This window comes from Scyliorhinus torazame, chromosome 1 (assembly GCF_047496885.1).
Source record: "Scyliorhinus torazame isolate Kashiwa2021f chromosome 1, sScyTor2.1, whole genome shotgun sequence".
Taxonomy (NCBI): Eukaryota; Metazoa; Chordata; class Chondrichthyes; order Carcharhiniformes; family Scyliorhinidae; genus Scyliorhinus; species Scyliorhinus torazame.
Genome location: NC_092707.1, coordinates 387,456,685 through 387,479,323, shown reverse-complemented (window position 1 = coordinate 387,479,323; position 22,639 = coordinate 387,456,685). Strand labels below are relative to the sequence as shown.

Genomic DNA, 22,639 nt, shown 5'->3' with positions numbered 1-22,639 from the left:
AGATGCCCCTTAAATGTCACTATCGTCCCTGCTTCCACCACCTCCTCCGGCAGCGAGTTCCAGGCACCCACTACCCTCTGCGTAAACAACTTGCCTCGTACATCTACTCTAAACCTTGCCCCTCTCACCTTAAACCTATGCCCCCTAGTAATTGACCCCTCTACCCCGGGGAAAAGCCTCTGACTATCCACTCTGTCTATGCCCCTCATAATTTTGTAGACCTCTATCAGGTCTCCCCTCAACCTCCTTCGTTCCAGTGAGAACAAACCGAGTTTATTCAACCGCTCCTCATAGCTAATGCGCTCCATACCAGGCAACATTCTGGTAAATCTCTTCTGCACCCTCTCTGAAGCCTCCACATCCTTCTGGTAGTGTGGCGACCAGAATTGAACACTATACTCCAAGTGTGGCCTAAGGTTCTATACAGCTGCAACATGACTTGCCAATTCTTATACTCAATGCCCCGGCCAATGAAGGCAAGCATGCCTTATGCCTTCTTGACTACCTTCTCCACCTGTGTTGCCCCTTTCAGTGACCTGTACTCCTAGATCTCTCTGACTGTCAATACTCTTGAGGGTTCTACCATTCACTGTATATTCCCTACCTGCATTAGACCTTCCAAAATGCATTACCTCACATTTGTTCGGATTAAACTCCATCCGGATTAGACCCGCCCAGCTCTTTTGCCATTCGTATCCTACCCATTTACCTGGGGCTTGATCTATCCACCCTACCTATGTATTAACTTGACATATTAATACTTCTCATAAAATTGATCACCCGTTCCTAAATATTTAGGGAAGAAGTTTAAAAAACTGGAAATTGTAATTTTTTTTCAAAATCCTTTTTTGTTGGAAAACCAAGTTCCCAAGATCAGTCAATTTTGTTGTTGTTGCGATTTACAAACAAAAAAAGGGGAAATAAGACAGGACAGACTCGGGTGCCATGAGGGGTGCAGCTTATTGTGTGTTCAGCGTTTGGCTCTGGCGGCAGAGCTGAATTGGACTGCGTGCTGAGGATTGCTCGCACTGTTGGTGCTGGGAGGAGGCTGGTGTGAAGTGGAGCCGAGCGGTGGAGTGTGAAGGGTGGAGTTTGAAGGCTATCCCCCCACCACCCACCCCGGCCTCTCCAGTCTCTTCCCCCAACTCCAACCCCCGGCCGAGAAGGTTCTGTGATCATGGCGGCCGGCCGGCCCTACGACCTGATCATCTTCGGCGCCTCCGGCTTCACCGGCCAGTTCGTGGTGGAGGAGACGGCCCGGGTGGCGTCGGAGGCGGCCGCCCAGCGGGCGCTGAGCTGGACCGTGGCCGGCAGGAACCGCACCAAGCTGGAAGAGGTGCTGGGGCGAGCGGCCAGCGCCCTAGGTGAGTCTCAGGCTTGGGGAGCAGCCAGGCCCCGGGTTTGCTGGAGGGGGGAAATCACTGCAAACACTTCACTGAGAAAGCTGGACCCTCAAATTATTTTATAATGGGCAGACGCCTCTCCCGCCCCCAGTTGCTGTTAGCAGCAATGTGAAATGTCTGACCCACTGCTCTTCCACTGGCAAAGTTAATTTGCAAATTTGTTTCTGTCAGAGCTGATGTTTTGAGTCAGTTTTCTGCTCCCTTTCCCCCACATCCCAGCACTGAAACCATTGTTCAAAAAAAAAAATAAAGTTAGAGCACCCAATTCTATTTTTCTCCCAATTAAGGGACAAATTATGTGCCCAATTCACCTACCAGGCACATCTTTGGGTTGTGGGGCTGAGACCCACGCAGACATGGGGAAAATGGAGTGAAACACATTGTAAATTTTGCTTTTAGTTGTCTTTTTTTTGAGCTATTGGGCTGGCCATTGATTTATGTAGCTTGTGCAACTGGGCAAAGTCACATTTTTTTATGTCTTTCGTGTGGAGCAAAGGTCCCGAGGCACTTAAAACAGTTTGGAGCCAGATCTAAGTAAGAATAGCTGGTGGACTGGGAGAGGTGACCAAAGGCCACTCACTGTTGAAGACGTAGGCTATGAAAAGTGCTATATAAATGCAATTCTTTCTTAAGCAGATTAACAGTGGGGAGAGGTGCAGGTGGAATTTTCAGTGTGGGGACAAATGGTTGAAGGAGATAGTACTAACGAAAGAGGAAAGATGATGCAGTAGATAAGTATTGGAAAAAAGGGAGTTTGCGGTTAAGGATGTAGGGGCTCAAAGAGGCTGCAAAAAGGGAAGCAATAGAAACAAAATAGAGGTACAGACATTGTTCACAAAATTGATATTTATTGCCAATTTCGAGTTGCCTTTAATTAGTGGTCTGCCTGCTTTCTTGAAACGCTGCAATCATTATGATGGAGATACTCCTACGATGGATGCTGTTTGATAGGAAGATCCAGGACTTTGAACCAGTGACGTCAAAGGAAGAGAAAAATAAGATTGAAGCAATCCAAAGATGTGCTGCATGACTCTGCCCGAATCAGTATGGGCAATACACCGGTGTCACGTCCTTGGTCAAAGATTTGGAATGGGAATCATAATGGCAAAGGTGGGAGAAAAATAGACTGACTATTTTCTACAAAATGGGAATTGACAGAATTATGTACCTGGCACCCTCTGGTAATGACAAAACACAAGTTAGCCATCCACACAAACTACAAAGACCATTTATTTCTGTGTATCAACAATCTTCTTCCATCGGGAAGGAGATACAGAAGTTTGAGAACACGCACGAACAGACTCAAAAACAGCTTCTTCCCCACTATCACCAGACTCCTAAATGACCCTCTTGTGGACTGACCTCATTAACACTACACCCTGTATGCTTCATCCGATGCCAGTGCTTATGTAGTTACATTGTATATGTTGTGTTGCCCTATTATGTATTTTCTTTTATTCCCTTTTCTTCTCATGTACTTAATGATCTTGAGCTGCTCGCACAAAAATACTTTTCACTGTACCTCGGTACACGTGACAATAAAGTAATCCAATCCAATCCAATCTTTCTCCCTAAGGACAATCCTATGGTGGAAAAAGCTACCAAAGGAAATAGTCACAGCCCCATCACTGGAAATCTTGAAGACCGACTTTTAGATTATTTCTGTTTAAAAGTTTTCATTATTAGGACTAGCATTTTAGTAGGTGATGCCTTGTTTAGTTAGATAGAGCTGCCTGTATAATTGTTCTGGAATACAGATATTTTCCCTCACATAATAAAGCAGAACAGTATATGTCCAAATCGAAATGCTGTGTGCCTTGGGAGGGAACTTGAAGGTAATGGTGTTCCCATCCATCGGCTGTCCTTGTACTTCTAGCATGTGGAGCCTTGTACTTCTAAGTGATGGAGGTCGTGTGTTAGGGAGATGCTGCCGAAGGCCTTGGCTGCTTGCTGCATTGCATTCTGTAGTTAGCTGATGATGTTGCCATGGTCGGATAATGGTGGAAGGAGTGAATATTGGAGCTGACGGAAGGGGTGCCTATTTTTTGTTGCAGCTGCACCATTCCAGCAACTGAGAATATTCCATTATAGGTCTGCTTTGTGCCTTGTAGGTGGTGAAGAGGCTTTTTAGACTGAGAAGGTGATCCAACTGCCACAAACCTATTCTCTACATTACATGTAATCATGCTATTTGGGATTGTTTTATTTAAAAAGTATTTTTATTAAGGCATTTATAATTTTAACAAGATATCAAAAGAACAAGATGAGCAACACACACCCAACCAACAACAAAACCCAGCCAACATGACTTACCTAAACAACTCTCCAATCCCAATTCCCCACTATTTGTGATCTTTAATGGATAACATGAAAGGATTCCATAGGTACAGGTAAATATAATGGTCAGCACGGCGGAGCAGTGGTTAGCACTGCTGCCTCACGGCACTGAGGACCCGGGTTCGATCCCGGCTCTGTGTCACTGTGTGGGGTTTGCACATTCTCCCCATGACTGCGTGGATCTTACCCCCACAACCCAAAGATGTGCAGGGTAGATGAATTGGCCACTTTAAATTGCCCCTCAATTGGAAAAAAATGAATTGGGTACTCTAAATCTATTTTAATAAGTAAGTAAATGTTAGAAAAATATCTTGCTATATTAAACATTTCTCACCTCCCCTCTGAATCTTTGCTAACTCTCTTAAATCTGTGTCACCTGGTTTGATCGCTATATGGGGAATGAAATCCCTGGCTGGATCTAAGTAGGAGAGCTTCAGCCAGGTCAACTTTTGTTTATCTTAAAGAAACTAACAGGCGGCATGGTGGAGCAGATGTTAGCACTGCTGCCTCACGGCGCTGAGGACCCGGGTCACTGTCAGTGTAGAGTTTGCATATTCTCCCTGTTTCTACGTGGGTCTCACCCTCACAACCCAAAGATGTGCAGGGTAGATGAATTGGCCATGCTAAATTCCCCCTTAATTGGAAAAAAAGAATTGGATACTCTAAATTTATAATTTAAAATATCTTTAAAAAAAATAAATCTTTAAGAAGCTAATGAACCAAACTATCTAATAAATTCAGTCATAATTGTATTGGAACCTTCATGTATGCCCTCCAAGTTCAACAATATATATGACTATCGCCGTTCCTACTCTGTTGCTGGGTCACATTCCTCAAATTCCCATTCCGGCAGCAATGTGGGCATTCCTACAACGAATGGGCTGCAGTAGTCCAAGGAGGCAGCTCACCGCTGCCTTTGCAAGGGCAGTAAATGCTGACCTAGCCAGCAACGCCAACAACCCATGAAAGAATGTGTTTAAAAAAAATATAGCATTGCTCTTTCACTGTGGCCGGCAGCTGCAGTCTTTCCAATTCATAATTTCGGCATGATCGCATAGCAGGAGGATAACTGAACTTGCTATCCTCATTTTAAAACAATAGTTGTATTGTCTGCAATACAGTTGAAATACTTGTTCTTTTATTGGCAGCAATGCCAAATTATAAATAACCATTTCGTTTTTAGATATAATTTAGATTAATTTACAATTCCCAGCTGCAAATTGTTAGTTTGTATGCATTTATATTCTGGAGTAGGGTGGAGGACTGTGTCAAAGGCCACAGCCAGAGTGGTTTTACATCCACTTGGGAGTTTTTCAAGCCTAGGGGAGCCTCTTGCCTCCCCATGTCATAGGGTGTCAACCAATGCACAAAAAAGACTGAATTTAGAAATTCAGCAGTGTAGAATAATAAGCTTGCGTCTCTGTTGTGTCCTGTCTTGTTCTTTCAAACCTGTTTTAATGATGGATTGCTTATTCCCCACCCTTGAATTATTAAAGGAGATTTGTTTGCTGATTTAACATTTATAAAGGGTGTATGCCTTTATTTCAAAGGGAATGGAGTATAAAATAGGAAAGTCTTGTTAAAACTACACAAGGTGCTAGTTAGACTTGTCAGACTACTGTGTGAATAGTTTTGGCCCCCTTATCTAAGGAAAGATATACAGTCATTGGAGGCAGTCAGAGAATGTTCACTGGGTTGATCCCGAGTATGGAGGGATTTTCTTATGAGGAGAGGTTGAGTAGGTTGGGCCTGTACCTATTGGAGTTTAGAAGAATGAGAGGTGACCTTATTGAGACATATAGGATTCTCTGGGGACTTGACGGTGTGGATGCTGAGAGGGTGTTACCCCTTGTGGGAGAGTATAGGACCAGAGGGCATAATCTCAGAGTAAGGGGTCACCCAGAAGTCGGAGATGAGGAGGAATTTCTTCTCTGAGGGTAGTGGATCTTCTCATAGAATTTACAGTGCTCAAGGAGGCCATTCGGCCCATCGAGTCTGCACCGGCTCTTTGAAACAGCACCCTACCCAAGCCCCCCCCCTCCACCCTGTCCCCATACCCCAGTAACCCCACTCAACACTAAGGACAATTTTGGACTTTAAGGGCAATTTAGCATGGCCAATCCACCTAACCTGCACATCTTTGGACTGTGGGAGGAAACCGGAGCACCCGGAGGAAACCCACGCACACACGGGGAGAACGTGCCGACTCCACACAGACAGTGACCCAAGTCGGGAATCGAACCTGGGACCCTGGAGCTGTGAAGCAATTGTGCTAACCACTGTGCTACCATGCTGCCCCAATCTGTGGGATTCTTTACCAAAGAGGGCTGTAGAGGCTGCGTCATTAAGTTTGTTCAAGGTTGAGATAGACAGATCTTTAATCAGTAATGGAATCGAGGTTTATGGGGGATAAGGCAGGAAACTGGAGTTGAGGATTATCATAGCAGATCAGACATGACCTCATTGAACGGTGGAGCATACCCGATTGGCTGAATGGTCTAGTCTAATTTATTCCTGCGTCTTATGCGCAATGATGTGGAGATACTGGCGTTGGACTCTGGTGAGCACAGTAAGAAGTCATACAACACCAGGTTAAAGTCCAAAAGGTTTGTTTCGAATCACTAGCTTTCAGAGCGCAGCTCCTTGGGTGAATCGTTCATCTGAGGAAGGAGCTGTGCTCTGAAAGCTAGTGATTCGAAACAAACCTGTTGGACTTTAACCTGGTGTTGTAAGATTTCTTACTTATGGTCAAAGTATGTAAGAATACGCCAACAAAGTAAAGTTGTGCAGTACATTTCTTTCTTTTTAATTTAGAGTACCCACTTCATTTTGTCCAATTAAGGGGCAATTTAGCGTGACCAATCCACCTAGCCTGCACATCTTTGGGTTATGGGGGCGAAACCCACGCAAACACGGGGAGAATGTGCAAACTCCACACGAACAGTGACCCAGAGCTGGGATCGAACCTGGGACCTCGGCGCCATGAGGCAGCAGGACTAACCCACTGCACCCAGTGCAGTACATTTCTACGGGGGACTAATACTTGATATGTTCCAATAAATGTATGTATATAACATTTTGTTACAGAGAGAAATATTACTTTTGTCCCATTTGTAAAATAATAATGCTCTTGTTTCAGGAATTCCAGAACTAAAGTCAAAAGAATATATTATCTGTGATATAAATGATCCACTGTCGCTTGATGCAATGTGCCAGCAGGGGTCGGTGATCCTGAACTGCGTGGGACCAGTATGTATACATTTGAGGACAGAAGCAGGAAATCTGTCTCGTCTTGTTGGAGCAGTATAGTCCTGTCAATTTTAAGAATGTATTTGCAGATCTTTTCAGAGTAATCAATTAAGTATTGTTGCGCAATATTTGAAATACAAAATGTTTTACTCCAGAGGGAGGGGACATTTTTCTGAAGTTTGGAAGCAGCAATCTGATACGTGCAAGATAGAATGGCATATGTAGAAAGTGAGAATTTATTCGTGTAGAGGTTTTGGGAATAAAAGTTTGGGCCAAGAAACATAATTGTGTTTTTATTAACGATTCATTCTGTAGGGGTGGTCTCTATTAATGATTCATTCTGTAGAGGTGGCTGAGGGTTGAGTTTTATTTTTAAATCCTGTTGTTACTTAATGTACTAAGGCTAGAAAGGATAGGAATTAATTGAGTACTTGCTGTAATATGTAGCTAAAATATTCATTGTACAGTGAGACAGGCACAAAGTACAGTATTGGAATCAATTATTTCTACTTGATGGTAAGTGCCATGATAGCATTTAAAATATTGTTAGCAAAAACTAGCATTTTGTACATTCTAATACATATGTAGCCAACTTAACATTTTCACAAGTTTTGGTAAGGTTTGTTAGAATTCATGGGTATTGAAATAATGCGTAAAATCTCATAGATATAGAAATCAAGATAATGCAGTGTTTAGACTTTAAGCACAGTTAAATCTTAATATCTCAATATATGTTACACTCTCACTTGGATAAGATTTGCATAATAAAAACTAAAGAGTAGAACAAAATTGTCTTGTATTCAAAAATCAGTATGATATTACTCCGTACTGGTTCCATTAAAAGCCAAATTAAACAAAATGTGTGTTTTAATTAGATTTAGTGGGTTTGATCTTAGTCCGAAGATTGACAATTTAATCATTATGTAACATAACCAGCAGGAAATAGCGTGAAGCCCGCACTTGTATGCAAGTTAAACTAATTTTAACATATACCGTTGTTTCTAATAGCTCAGAATAAAATCTGTAATTTTGCAATGATGCACATTTAAAAAGCTGAAGTTGCTGGTAACTGAACCCAGACTGTCTTGTTATTAGTACAGGTTTTTTGGCGAGCCAGTGGTGAAGGCCTGCATTGAAAATGGAACCCACTGTGTTGATGTTAGTGGTGAACCCCAGGTACTTTTCCCTTTTAAGAAATGGCCAGATAGTAATTGCATCATTTCCTAGTAAAAAGCTGTTTTATATGCGTTTCTCAGAAAGATTTCAATATTTTCCAAATACGCCGTTGAATTTTTGTATCTTCCACCATAAATCTCCAGACTTTACAGATGTTAGTTACCATGTCTGATTAAAGGTTACAATTCCTTTGAACTTCATCAGTTATTATATTTCATATTAGTTAATTGAAAGTGAAAATCTGAAGTACTGGCTGGACCTAATGACAACAATCTTCCAAACTGATTAAGGTACACAAACCTTGATCAGCTAAATGCCCATGTGATCAGTTACCTTTGCTGTGGTTATCGGAGGGATAATGATTGCAATAGCTCAAAATCTGATGTATTATTGCTCACCTTGTGACTGTGGAACAGTATTTTATAGAAAGAGTACTGAAAATCAGAAAGAAAATAGAAAATGCTGGAAATGTGCACTTAAAGAATGAAAGTGGATTAGCTCTTTGTGTAGGAACCCTTCATCAGAATGCCCAGTTCTGATGGAGATTGTACCCAAAACAACCTATTCCTTTCACTCCTCAGACATTGGCCGAGTGTGCATTCCTGCAAAATCAATTTCGGTGGACTGGATACTGTCCGGATGGCCAAAAAGCAGGTCTTGTTTTCTCAACACTGAAATGGCAGAGCAGGGGGTGAAATAGGAAAGAAAAGGAAGCAAATCCTGCACTCCGAAACCACTATCTCGTGGGGCGTCCTGCCCCATGTATTTAAAGATCTGTGGGTTGAAAATCAGCTTGTTCAGTCACATGAAGACCCATGTTAGAAACTTGAGACCCTGAGTAAACATCATCCTCGAATCGAGGGAAAGCCGTTGTGTGTTTCTAATATTTCCTCATACATGGGCACTGATATTCATTAGTTGAGAAACTATAATGAAAATGTTTTGTTTGCTTGAACATTAATTACGTTTGGTGTAGAGATGCTCTGTGGTTTTAGTAGCTTGTCTGGCTGCCTATTGATGCTGCGTGATGTTGTCCAACAGCAGGTAAGATTGAAAACAAAACCACTTTCTCATAAAGCAGGCCAGTCAGTACCCAAAAGCATTGGAATGACTTTTTGGGCGGGACCCTTCATCAGAATTCTGATTTGACCCCTCTTGAAATGTTAACTTATGTTTCTCTTTCAAATACTGTGCATTTCCAGAATCTTCAATGAAATGATATAGCTGAGAGTAGATTTAATTTAGATTTGTCACATGTACCGAGGTACATATATGAGAAACATAAGACGTATGATAAATACACAAATGTAAATACATAGGCATCGAGTCAAGCATACGGAATGTAGTGCTACTGTTATGGGCCAGAGTTTAGAGAACCCCAAGGTGTATCATGGAGTTCACCTGACCCACAACTTTTAATAGATTGTGGTATGGAGAGCACACGGCCCACTCTACGGGTGTGGTACAGCAGAAATCGAAAAGTATTTTTTAAAGCAAAACAATGTTTATTCTATGAACTCAAGTTAACCTTTTTAAAACATACAATGAACATCTTAGCAACCATCAATTCAAATACAACCCCCAAAGAATACAACACTAAGTAATCCTTAATAACTTCCCAAGCAACATCCAGAAGTCAAAAGAAACACCTTTTAACAGAAGCACATTAGATTTACATTCACTACTGAATTCAGAATTTTCATGGCAGAGAGATCAATAGTACACCTGCTCTGTCTGGCTTCAGCTCCAACACTGAAAACGAAACTAAAACACACCCTGCGGCAAACAGCCTAAAATGAAAGTAAAAAGCTGACAGACAGCCCAGCTCCACCCACACTCTGACATCACTGATAAATACCTATTTCTTAAAGGTACATTTCTTAATCACCCATTTCTTAAAATTACTCTCACATGACACTACACAGTAGAGAAGATGAGTGGAGAGATCACTTCAGTCGATAATAGGATAATTCGGGAGTCTGGTGACAGCAGGGAAGAAGCTGTTTTCGATTCTGTTGATGCATGTTCTCAGACATTGTATCTCCTACCCGATGGAAGAGACTGGAAGAGAGAATAACCCAGGTGGGAGGGGTCTGCCCACTTTCCCAAGGCAGCGTGAGGTGTAGACAGAGTCAATGGATGGGAGGCGGGTTTGCGTGATGGACTGGGCTGTGTTCATGACTCTAGTTTCTTACAGTCTTGGGCCAAGCAGTTGCCACGCCAAGCTATGATGCCAGATAGGATGCTTTCTATGGTGCATCTGTAAAAATTGGTAAGAGTCAACATGGACATGCAGAATTTCCTGAGGAAGTATAGGCACTGTTGTGCTTTCTTGGTAGTAATGTCGATATGGGTGGACCAGAACAGATTGTTGGTGACGCTTACACACCTAGGAATTTGAAGCTGTCAGCCATCTCCACCACGGCACCATTGATGCAGACAGGAGCGAGTACTACACTTTGCTTCCTGAAGTCAATGACCAGCTTCTTAGTTTTGCAGACATTTAGGGAGAGATTGTTTTCGTTGCACCATGGCATTAGGTTTTCTATCTCCTTCCTGTTTGAGATCTGACCCACTATGGCCGTGCCATCATCAAACTTGTAGATGGAGTTGGAGTCAAACTTTGCCACACAGTTGTATGTGTATAAGGAGTATAGTAGGGGGCTAAGCACGCAGCCTTGCTGGGCCCCGGTATTGAGGACTATCATGGAGGAGGTGTTGTTTATTCTTACTGATTGTGGTCTATGGGTCAGGAAGTCGAGGATCCAGTTGCAGAGGGAGGAGCCAAGTCCTAGGTTTTGGAGCTTTGATATGAGCTTGGCTGGGATTATGGTGTTGAAAGTGGAGCTGAGTCAATAAATAGGAGTCTGACGTAGGAGTCCTAATTGTCGAGATGCTCCAGGAATGAGTGTAGGGCCAGGGAGATAGCGCCTGACCGGTTGTGGCGGTATGTGAATTGCAGTGGATCAAAGCAACCTGGAAGAATGGAGTTGATGTGTCTCATTACTAATCTCGCGGAGTAACTTTTCAAATAAAACAAAAGCAAAACTTGCAATGTTTTGTCATTCACAGTTTTTGGAAGGCATGCAACTAAAATATGACCAGCAAGCTGCTGAAAAAGGAGTGTATATAGTTGGAAGCTGTGGGCTTGATTCAATTCCAGCCGATATGGGTATACTGTATACCAGGAACCAGTTGAAAGGTAATTTGCAATCAGTAATTTACAGATGATAAACTCTACAACTTTGGCAATCCAAATATTATAGAACAGCCAAATTCTTCAATGTCATTTAGACACCTTTTGATCCTTACACCATTTGTGAATTTTGAACCATATACCATTTTATAATGTATTTTTTTGATGCGCCAATGCATTGTGTACCTCAACTGCATGCTGCTTCTATATTCAGTGTCAAATTAATTTCTAAGACAAATGCCAGAAACAAGGTTGACTTTTCTGGTAATGAACAATTCTAAGTGTCAAGTGTAATCTTCCGCTTGCTAGAATTTAACTACATGTGCACACATGGATGTTCTTTTAAAATCATGATTGTTAATCAATAACGTAGCGTAATAGTGCCAAATTGGCCATTGGAGATTTTTGAGTCCCATGTTCAAATGCAAATGATAGTTGACTTGGGTGTACATCAGGTAATTAGTTGCTGAAGTAAGATGAGCCCGGTGGTGAAAGAAGGAAGGTATTCCGCTGGCAGAAACATTGCTGATGTGCTAACTTGAGTTGTACTTCAACACAGGGAACCATCTGGATGCTGAGCATCTTTTGGCAAAGGCTGTCATGGTAACATGTATCTGCCAGCCTTCAACCCGGGTTCCCTGGGAGAGTAAACTGAAACGTACAACTAGGATAACCTTCTGAAGAAGCCAGTACCCAACTTGGGTATCTGTTTGGACTACCACAGTGTAATCTAATATTAATCCATCTACTTTTTTAATAATCTGATGTATGTTCAGATGAAAGATTCCAGTTCAGGTAAACCGAGCTGATCTAATTTCTGTGGACACCTGGAGAATAATTTAATCATTAGTTTCAATTGTAAATTAATGTAACCTTTAATTTCCGATGATTTCTTTACCACTCGGTTCTAATTCTGCATTGCATAAAAATCCGCTTCAGGAGATGCGCGGAATTCTGTAAGGCACCCAGGTGAGATTATTTGGATAACTGGGATATAGAATTCCTTCCATCATTGGAAAAGGGAGTGGGATGACGGGTACTGTCTTGAGGTGGATAGAAAGCTGATTAGCAGACAGGAAGCAAACAGTTGAAATAAATGGGTCTTTTTCTGATTGGCAGCCAGTGACTAGTGGGGTACCGCAAAGATCTGTGCTAGGACCCCAACTCTTCATATTGTGTATTAATGATTTAACGAGGGAACTAAATGTATTATCTCCAAATTTGCAGCTGATACAAAGTTGGGCGGGAGGGTGAGCTGTGAGGAGGATGCAGAGATTCTTCAGTGGGATTTGGATAGGTCGAGTGCATGGGCTCATGCTTGCTAGATGCAAGCATCTAGTGTGGATAATGTGGATAAATGTGAGTTTATTCGCTTCAGTAGCAAAAATAGGAAGGCAGATTATTATTTGAATGGTGTAAATTGAGAGAGGTGGATACTCAGCAAGACCTTGATGTCCTTGAGCATCAGTCGCTGAAAGTAAGTGTGCAGGCAGTAAAGAAGACAAATAGTCTGCTGACCTTCATAGCAAGAGGACTTGAGTATAGGAATAGAGATGGTTCACTACAATTGTATCGAGCATTGGTGATGCCACATCTGGAGTATTGTGGACAGTTTTGGTATCCTTCTCTAGGGAACGATGTTCTTGCTATGGTGAGAGTGCAGTTGTCTGATTTTCTACTGGCTTATCAATTACAGTAGGCATCACTCCCACCTGCGATCCAGCTATATCATTACCCAAGATAAACTGTATTCCTGGACAAGATAGTTTCTCTATTACTCCTGCTGCCACTTCACCACTCTTCACTGGACTTTCTAACCTTAACCTTATATGATGGAACACTACTCTTCTCACCCTGAATTCCACATATTACCACCTTTTCTGGCAATATTTTTCCCAAACTACATAACTCTTCATCTCTTACCATTAAAGATCTCTTACCCGTACCATTAAAGATCTCTTACCCGTATCCTTTAAAATTGTGACTTCTTTACCTGCTCCTCCTGACACACATGAGTAAACTTTACCCACACAAGTAAATTCTTTAAAGAGACCTGGCACCTTCTTATCAATCACCTCTTGATCAGGCTATACAATCTTTTGCACCTCCTTCGCTTCACTTGGGCTTTCATTTACCACTTTAACAAACCCCACTGTCTTATCCTGTTTTACCACATCAGCCTTCCCAGTGCTTTTCTTCAACCACCAACACTGTGGGCGGAATTCTCCCACGCCGGGTGGGAGAATCGCTGGGGTGCCGCGCGAGTCCCGCCACGCCGCCCCGGCACCCGCACGCGATTCTCTCCCCCCCCCCCCCAAAATGGCGTGGCAAGAATCACGGCTGGCTGCTGGGAGAATTGCTGTTTGCAACGGGCGAGCGGCGATTTTCCGGCCCGGACGGGCTGAGCGGCTTGCCCAACATGACGGGTTCCCGCTGGCGCCGTCCACATCTGGTCTGCCGGCAGGAACAGCGCGGGAACGCTGGGGGGGGGGGGGGGGCCTCAAAAGGGGTCTGGCCCGCGATCGGTGCCCACCGATCGGTGGGCCTGCCTCTCTGAAGGAGGACCTCCTTTCCTCCGCCGCCCCGCAAGTTCCATCCGACATCTTCTTGCGGGGCGGCCTCGGGGAGGACGGCAACCGCGCATGCGGGGTTGGCGCTGGCCAACCTGCGCATGCGCGGGTGACGTCATTTACACGGCGCTGGCCGCGTCATTTACGCGGCGCCAAGGCCCGGTGCGCGTAAATGACACGACGCCGCTCCTCGCCCCTGGGGGCGGAAGAATATGGGGCTGGAGCGGGCTCCGGTGAAGCTTCGGTTTTCTCTCCGACGTCGGGACTTAGTCTCCCGATGGGAGAATTGCACCCTGTGACTTTACATGGTTTAGTTTATTACAGTGAAAACATTTTAAACTTTTCATGTCTCTTCCACCCTCCTGGATTTCCTTTTTAATCTAAGATACACTCTCTTTATTATCTCCCATCAAATTACCTTTACCACTTGAATATTTCTCATGTCCCCAGTTTCTATCCCTCACAGGCTGAAACTGATGTCGGAAACCAAGCTTTGATTTATGAACTAATTCATAATCATCTGCCATTTCTGCTGCTAATCTCGCAGTTTTAACCCTCTGCTCGTCCACATGAGTTCTTACTACATCAGGAATTGAATTTTTAAACTCCTCCAAAAGCATAATTTCTCTGACAGCTTTATACGTTTGGTCTATTTTCAAAGCCCTTATCCACCTATCAAAATTACTCTGTTTGATCCTTTCAAACTCCATATATGTTTGACCAAATTCTTTCCTTAAATTTCTAAACTTTTGTCTGTAGGCTTCAGGCACTGGTTCATATGCACCTAAGATGAACTATCTCATACGTCCCAGATACCTCCTCCAATTGTGATGCAAACACTTCACTAGCCTTACCTACCAGCTTTGTTTGAATCAGTAATACCCACATGTCCTGTGGCCATTTTATTTGTTTAGCTACCTTCCCAAATGAAATGAAAAAAGCTTCTACCTCTTTCTCATCAAACCTTGGCACTGCGTGGACATATTTAAATAGATCCCCACCAAGCCTTCGACTACGACGCTCTTTTTCACTATTGTCATTGCTATCCTCCAACTTTACGTTTCCCTTTACGTCTGCCAATTTTAACCGACTGTCATGTTTCATGGCCATTTTCTGAAGTTCAAACTCTCTCTCTTTATCTTTTTCCCTGATCTGTATCTCCCTTTCTCTTTCTTTTTGTTCTGCTAGTGCTATTCTTTCTGTTTTCCTTTCTTCTCTCTCTTTTTCTTTTTCCTCCCTATCTCTTTCTTCATCCTCTCTCTCTCTTTTGTATTCAAGCTGCTTTAATTTTTTCTCATGTTCCATTTGTTTAATTTGTAACTGAAGTTTTGCTATTTCCAATGAGTCAAACTGTATCTCGGGCAATTTTAAATGCTTAGCCACCGCCATAATTGCCTCATCTTTTCGCATTTTGTCAGGTAATGTTAACTGCAATGTTTTTGCCAACTCTAAAAGCCTGTTTTTCGTCTCTGTCCATAAGGTACTGCGTGTGACCGTCTCCACTCCCAAAAACTTCAGAGCCTCTGAAAGAGCTATTGTCCGTGACACACTCCCTACTTCAACTGAAATACCACACCTGAAAAGCAACCAGAATATGCTCACCCCTCACTGTCTTTAAGTTTACTAAGCCGATCCAATAGATAGACTTTTATCCCGCTCGAGCCCCTAATTTGTTATGGACCAGGGTTTAGAGAACCCCAAAGTGTATCATGGAGTTCACCTGACGCACAGCTTTTAATAGATTGTGGTTATGGGGAGCACACGGCCCACTCTACAGGTGTGGTGCAGCAGCAAATCTAAAAGTAATTTTTAAAGTAAAACAATGTTTATTCTATGAACTCAGTTAACCTTTTTAAAACATACAATGAACATCTTAGCAACCATCAATTCAAATACACCCCCCAAAGAATACAACACTCTAAGTAATCCTCAGACTTTCCTTTTAACATCCATAAGACAAAAATCCTTTTTACAGAGGTACATCAGATTTAAATTCTCTACTGAAAGCAGTTATCACTCTGAATTCACCAAATGATCTAGAGATAGTCTTTAGATGGAAGAGATCAAAATTACACCACCTTTGGCTGGCTGCAGCTCCAACACTAAAACGAAACCAAAAAACACAGACACACCCAAGCTTTTCCTGAAAGTGAAACTAAAAAGCAGAGCCAGAGCTCAGCTCCACCCACACTCTGACATCACTACAGCCACTTGAGCAGACAAACATTTCTTAAAGTGACACTCCCATGACAGGTTTAGAAGAGTGAGAGGGGATCTCATAGAAACTTACAAATTTCTAACAGGATTAGACAGGGTAGATTCAGAAAGAATGTTCCTGATGGTGGGAGAGTCCAGAACTAGGGGTCATAGTTTGAGGATGAGGGGTAAATGTTTTAGGACTAAGTTGAGGAGAACTTTCTTCACTCAGAGAGTGGTGAATCTGGAATTCGCTACCACAGAAAGTAGTTGAGGCCAAAACGTTGTGTAATTTCAAGAAGGAATTAGATATAGCTCTTGGGGCTAAAGGGATATGGGGGGAGGGAAGGTGGGATCAGGGTATTGAACTTGCTGATCAGCCATGATCATAATGAATGGCAGAGCAGGCTCGAAGGACCGAATGGCCTCCTCCTGCTTCTTTCTTCTATGTTACTATGTTCAGTCTAATAATTGACTTATTAAATTGTGTCTTATCCAATTCTTTATCATTCGTTTATATAACTTGTACATTTTTATATAGAGCTGAAAAACATACTCTCAGTTGTTCATTTCCTTAACTATATGTCCACTTTTCCCTTTTTTTGTACATTATCTACCTGGTCAGTTAATTCCAGACATTAGCAAGTCTCTGTGTAGTTTAAATCTAACCAGTTTCTGCCATCTACTCTTTTATAAACACAGCGCTATGTCCACTGGTTTTCGACCATGTAGCAATTATCCGGGTTCAGCTTCTCTGTTCTCTTTAAGAACCTTGAATATTTGCTCCTTCTCACCTTTTGTCTCCAGATTGAGAAATCGTAAGCTCATCAAACTCTGTTTATAGTTCAAATGATGGGCCGCATGGCACAGTGGTTAGCACTGCTGCCTCACGGCGCCGAGGACACGGGCTCGATCCCTGCCCGGGTCACTGTCCGTGTGGAGTTTGCACATTCTCCCTGTGTCTGCGTGGATCTCACCCCCACAACCCAAATATGTGCAGGCTAGGTAGATTGGCCACGCTACATTTGCCCCTTAATTGGAAAAAATATATAGTTTTGAACACTTATGGTTTAACAGCCTCAAGTGCATAGTTTTGAACACTTATGGTTTAACAGCCTCAAGTGCAACCTAACTTTTAGTTGATGGTTCAGAACTGTAGAAAATCTTTTAGGGTATAATTGAACAGTGATTTGGGATTCTTTTTCAAAGCGGGTGCATTAGAGAATTTTTATTCATCCATGCATTTACTTTGTTACCTTCTAGGTACTCTGACTGCTGTTGAAAGCTTCCTATTACTAAAAACTGGACCTGAGGTTTGTCTCTTGTGAATAGTAACCGTGTTTTTCTGAGTCACAATGTATTATTCTTGAAATGGTCAATTCTGGCATTTATACTACTGGAGATCTGTATCCATTCAATTAACCAATGGTAAAATACACAGCTGTTATGTTAGCTTTGTGTTGCTTGCGGTTAGAACATAGAACAATACAGCGCAGTACAGGCCCTTCGGCCCACGATGTTGCACCGAAACAAAAGCCATCTAACCTACACTATACCATTATCATCCATATGTTTATCCAATAAACTTTTAAATGCCCTCAATGTTGGCGAGTTCACTACTGTAGCAGGTAGGGCATTCCACGGCCTCACTACTCTTTGCGTAAAGAACCTACCTCTGACCTCTGTCCTATATCTATTACCCCTCAGTTTAAAGTAATGTCCCCTCGTGCCAGCCATTTCCATCCGCGGGAGAAGGCTCTCACTGTCCACCCTATCCAACCCCCTAATCGTTTTGTATGCCTCTATTAAGTCTCCTCTTAACCTTCTTCTCTCCAACGAAAACAACCTCAAGTCCATCAGCCTTTCCTCATAAGATTTTCCCTCCATACCAGGCAACAGCCTGATAAATCTCCTCTGCACCCGCTCCAAAGCCTCCACGTCCTTCCTATAATGCGGTGACCAGAACTGTACGCAATACTCCAAATGCGGCCGTACCAGAGTTCTGTACAGCTGCAACATGACCTCCTGACTCCGGAACTCAATCCCTCTACCAATAAAGGCCAACACTCCATAGGCCTTCTTCACCACCCTATCAACCTGGGTGGCAACTTTGAGGGATCTATGTACATGGACACCTAGATCCCTCTGCTCATCCACACTTTCAAGAACTTTTCCATTAGCCAAATATTCCACATTCCTGTTATTCCTTCCAAAGTGAATCACCTCACACTTCTCTACATTAAACTCCATTTGCCACCTCTCAGCCCAGCTCTGCAGCTTATCTATATCCCTCTGTAACCTGCTACTTCAGGATCTACAGTCAGGATCTGGTGCTTTAGGACAATGCTGGGGAGAATGTTACATTACACTTGGCGGAGGTGCATGTATGTGCACAACTTCAATTATGATCTTTCTGATTTTTTTGTATCAAATTAACTCCTTGTTCTGGGGTTTAAACATGCGCTTGTGATTTTAAAAAAATTATTTTGTGGGAAGTGGGTATCTCGCTGGTAAGGCTAGCATTTTTGTGCTGGTCCCTAATTGCCCTTGAAGTAAGTGGCTTGGCCACTTCACAAGGGAGTTAAGAGTCAGCCACATTGCTGTGGGTCTACAATCACATGTAAGACAGACCATGCAAGGGTCGCAGATTTTCTTCCCTCAAGAACATTCTACCAGCTGCCCTGGTGGAATTTGAACCCGTGTCCTCCGAGCATTAGCCTGGGCATCTGGATTGCCAGTCCAGTGACATTACCACATCACTACCACCATCCACTACCCCCCACAGAGTTTGGGGCACATTTGCATCATTTATTACGTTTTAAATCTTTTTCTTTCTTTTTTTTGTAAATTTAGAGTACCCAATTATTTTTTTCCAATAAAGGGGCAATTTAGATTGGCCAATCCACCTAACCTGCACACCTTTGGGTAGTGGGGGTGAAACCCACGCAGGCACGGGGAGAATGTGCAAACTCCACACAGACAGTGACCCAGGGCCGGGATTCGAACTCGGGGCCGTAGGCAGCAATGCTAACGACTGCGCCACGTGTTGCCCTGGTTTTTGATCTTTTCACCCCCAACCTTGATCTCTTTATTTAAAAACTATTCATTTTAGGATGATTTTGATGGAGGAATGCGTTTTGAGAAGTTTTTAGTTAATTTATTGCTTTTCCACTTTCCAACCTGAATCATCCTCAAATTCTTCACAGTGAATGAATTACTTTTGAACTGTATTCACTGTTATGTAAATAAATGCAGCATACAACTTGTGCGCAACAAGTCCTTATAGCAGCAGTGAGATAAGTGATCACATAATCTATTTTTGGTTTGTTGGTCAGATCTCTGGGAGAACTCCCAACTTTTTTAGATAGTTTCTGCCCCCTTCATGGATGCTATTCTATATGAATTTTACAGTAATTATTTGGCAAGTGACAGTGGGCCTTGGCAAATATTTGATAAAGGAATGCACTGTATTTTCAATATGAATTGGGCAGGCTGATTAAGAAAAGGTTTTCATTGTTTCAGTGCACTTTAGTTTGAGTTTTCCACTGGTGAGAACAATTTCTATTTTAATAGGGGGCCAGTTTTCATGATGGAACTTGGCAGTCGGCCGTCCATGGAATGTCTGATCAGGACAATCTGAGGAAACTGAGGAGGCAGTTTGGACATAAACCCCTCCCAGTTATCGGGACCAAACTGAGACGAAGGTGAGAAAAGAGAAATTCTTCTGAAAATCTGTTAATGAAGTAACAGAAGTACTGTGCACGACAGCAGAATGTGCTTTCTGTGGGTGATTACGCTTTGTACTCTGTTGACTCTTGTACATTACAATTTTGCATACAGATTGTAAATTATACCCGCAATGGAAGCAAATTAAAATGTTGCTTCATTTGATTAAGTTGAAGATTGCTCTCCCTTCCACAAACATCAAATTGAGGATTGCTCCCTCTTCCACAAATATTGAATCCCTCCACCACCAACAAACAATGGCAGCCGTGTGTACCATCTACAAGATGCACTGCAGTAACTCACCAAGTTTCCTTCGACAGCACCTTCCAAACCCACGACCTTTACCATCTAGGAGGACAAGAGCAGCAGATACCTGGGAACCCCACCGCCTGGAGGTTCCTCTTCAAGTCACTCACCACATGGACTTGAAAATATATCGCCGTTCCTTTACTGTCGCTGGGGCAACATCCTGGAACTCCCTCCCTCACAGCACAGTGGGTGTACCTACACTTGAAGGACTGCAGTGGTTCAAGAAGGCAGCTCACCACCACCTTCTATTGGGCAACTAGGAATGGGCAATAAATGCTGGCCTAACCAGCGACGCTCCAATTCCGTAAAAAATGAATTTAAAAAAAAGATGCTGCCTCTGATATATCTGTAAATGCATACTTGAAACTTTCAGTAATGCTGCTTTCAAAAGCGATAGTGCATTTGAGAACAAAAATATGTAACAGCTTTAAGTTAGCCATTTCTCTAAATTGTAGAAATATTACCTGATTTTGAGCCTCTAACACTTTCAGAAAAAGCTCTGGGTATTTCCGCCTCGCCTTCCCTTTGCCACAGGGAACAATATGTCTGAATGTGTATATTTTTATTTCTGGCAAGCAACAGTATTGATCTTTTTCACTTTGGTCTCCTAATTTTCTTTTGGGTGCACACTTGTGTATGTATGAACACGAAGTGAATGTTCTATACAATGTGTGACTGGATCTAGATTTACCACGAGGAAAACTATTGGTTCAGAATTCGAAATGGCGAGTAATTTATAGATCTGACTCATTATTACTGAATTCTTGTGTGCTTTTTTTAAATGAACTTTGTTTAAAATATAAAATGTTACGTTTTTAGATAAAGAGTATGCCAGTGATGCAAAAGTTCTGAATAAAAGGTACAATGGTATGTGCGTGTGATTTTGAGGGAGAAGAGAGATGTATTTAGTTAGCGATAGGGGACAGCTACAAAAAGATGGCTATTCTCCGTGATGAAACAGTTTTTAAAAATGTGTGTTTGGAAAAGCAATTGGTTTTCATTCTGTGGTATAAGCGTACATACTTGGCCAAAGGCTTCCTTGAACTTGATGCTATTTTTCCTCCACAGAGGTTCAGTATTTTACAGTAATATAATGAATCAATATGCTATCCCATTCATGGGGTCCGATGCTTCTGTCGTCAAACGCACACAGCGGTACCTGCATGAGAACTTGAAGGAAAGTCCTGTAAGTACATTCTTAGACTGCTTAAATCCTCTATCTCTGCATTGGTGTTCCTGGTCTTTGTTTTTTCTTTCTTAATACTTGAATTTTCATTGAATATGAATACGGCTTAGATGTTTAGAAATAAGAGGTAAAATGCAATTCTCATGATTTCAACCCGCAAAGCTGAGGCTGTTTTACTTGCTATAATAGTTCACCAAGTGGAGTTGGCTGTTGCTACAGAACCTGCGTAATATTGTTGGAATTTTTCCTCTCTCTCCTGCCAAAAAAAATGAGATGCCCGTTCAGCCTTATGGCCTTATGTGGACTCTACATGAGCACTCCTGGCTCCAATACAAAGAGGTAGATCTTCAAACAAAAACTGCAGCAAACATTTGTCAGTTCTAGAAGCATCTGTGGAGGGAACAGTCAAGTTCACTGGGTGTAAGCGACTCTTCAACAGTAAAAAGTTAGAGGTGGGAGGCATGTGAATACAAAAATGGGGTGGGCGAGAGGAGGAGAATAATGACGCAGGATTCCTGAGTGCAGTGATGTAAAAGATCATCTCCATTCAATAATAGATAAAAGCATCAAAATATTAAAGAAAGGATATTACTGATGAATACAATGTAGAAACCCTGTACATGTGCATGCATACACACGTCAGAAAAATTAAATGATTTGTAAGTTGCTAAAGAAAACCATTAATGTTATTTTACAAGAAAGCTTACTATAGGCAGCCCACCTCCATTTCATTTGTCTGCGTGTTGTCAGTATCACGACTGGAGAGAGAGAATAAAAGAGACAAGGGAGAACATGATCTTGAGGGAATTTCAGATAGCAGCACCAATTTGGAGTCTAATTTCTTTGGTTGAACACATTTATTTTCAATTTTTAAAAATAAATTTAGAGTATCCGATTATTTTTTTTTCCAATTAAGGGGCAATTTAGCGTGGCCAATACACCTTCCCTGCACATCTTTTGGGTTGTGGGGGTGAGACGCACGCAGGCACAGGAAGAATGTGCAAACTCCAGCAGTTTTTTTCAATTGATGGCCACAACTTCTAAAGTAAAGAATTTTTTAGAACAAGAGAATCCCTACAGTGCAGAAGGAGGCCGTTCGGCCCATTGAGTCTGCAACGACCCTTTGAAAGAGCACCCTATCCTAGGCCAAATCCTCCACCCTAGCCACCTAACCTTTTGGACACTAAGAGGCAATTCAGAATGGCCAATCGACCTAACCTGCGCATCTTTGGACTGTGGGAGGAAACTGGAGCACCCGGAGGAAACCTGTGCAGACACAGGTCCCTGACGC

The 22,639-nt window shown here is 42.4% G+C and overlaps 1 protein-coding gene across 1 annotated transcript in view; it reads left to right on the top strand.

The window, feature by feature from the left end:
• The first annotated feature begins 983 nt into the window (after positions 1–983).
• The window catches only part of sccpdha.1 (saccharopine dehydrogenase a, tandem duplicate 1), a 34,869-nt gene continuing 13,213 nt past the window's right edge, over positions 984–22,639 (top strand). Inside the window, exons 1-7 of the mRNA XM_072512859.1 lie at positions 984–1,364; positions 6,880–6,989; positions 8,085–8,165; positions 11,238–11,367; positions 17,391–17,440; positions 19,701–19,831; positions 21,231–21,348. Coding sequence (XP_072368960.1) covers positions 1,178–1,364; positions 6,880–6,989; positions 8,085–8,165; positions 11,238–11,367; positions 17,391–17,440; positions 19,701–19,831; positions 21,231–21,348 — 807 coding nt within the window. The 5' untranslated portion in view covers positions 984–1,177. The remainder of the gene's footprint in view (positions 1,365–6,879; positions 6,990–8,084; positions 8,166–11,237; positions 11,368–17,390; positions 17,441–19,700; positions 19,832–21,230; positions 21,349–22,639) is intronic.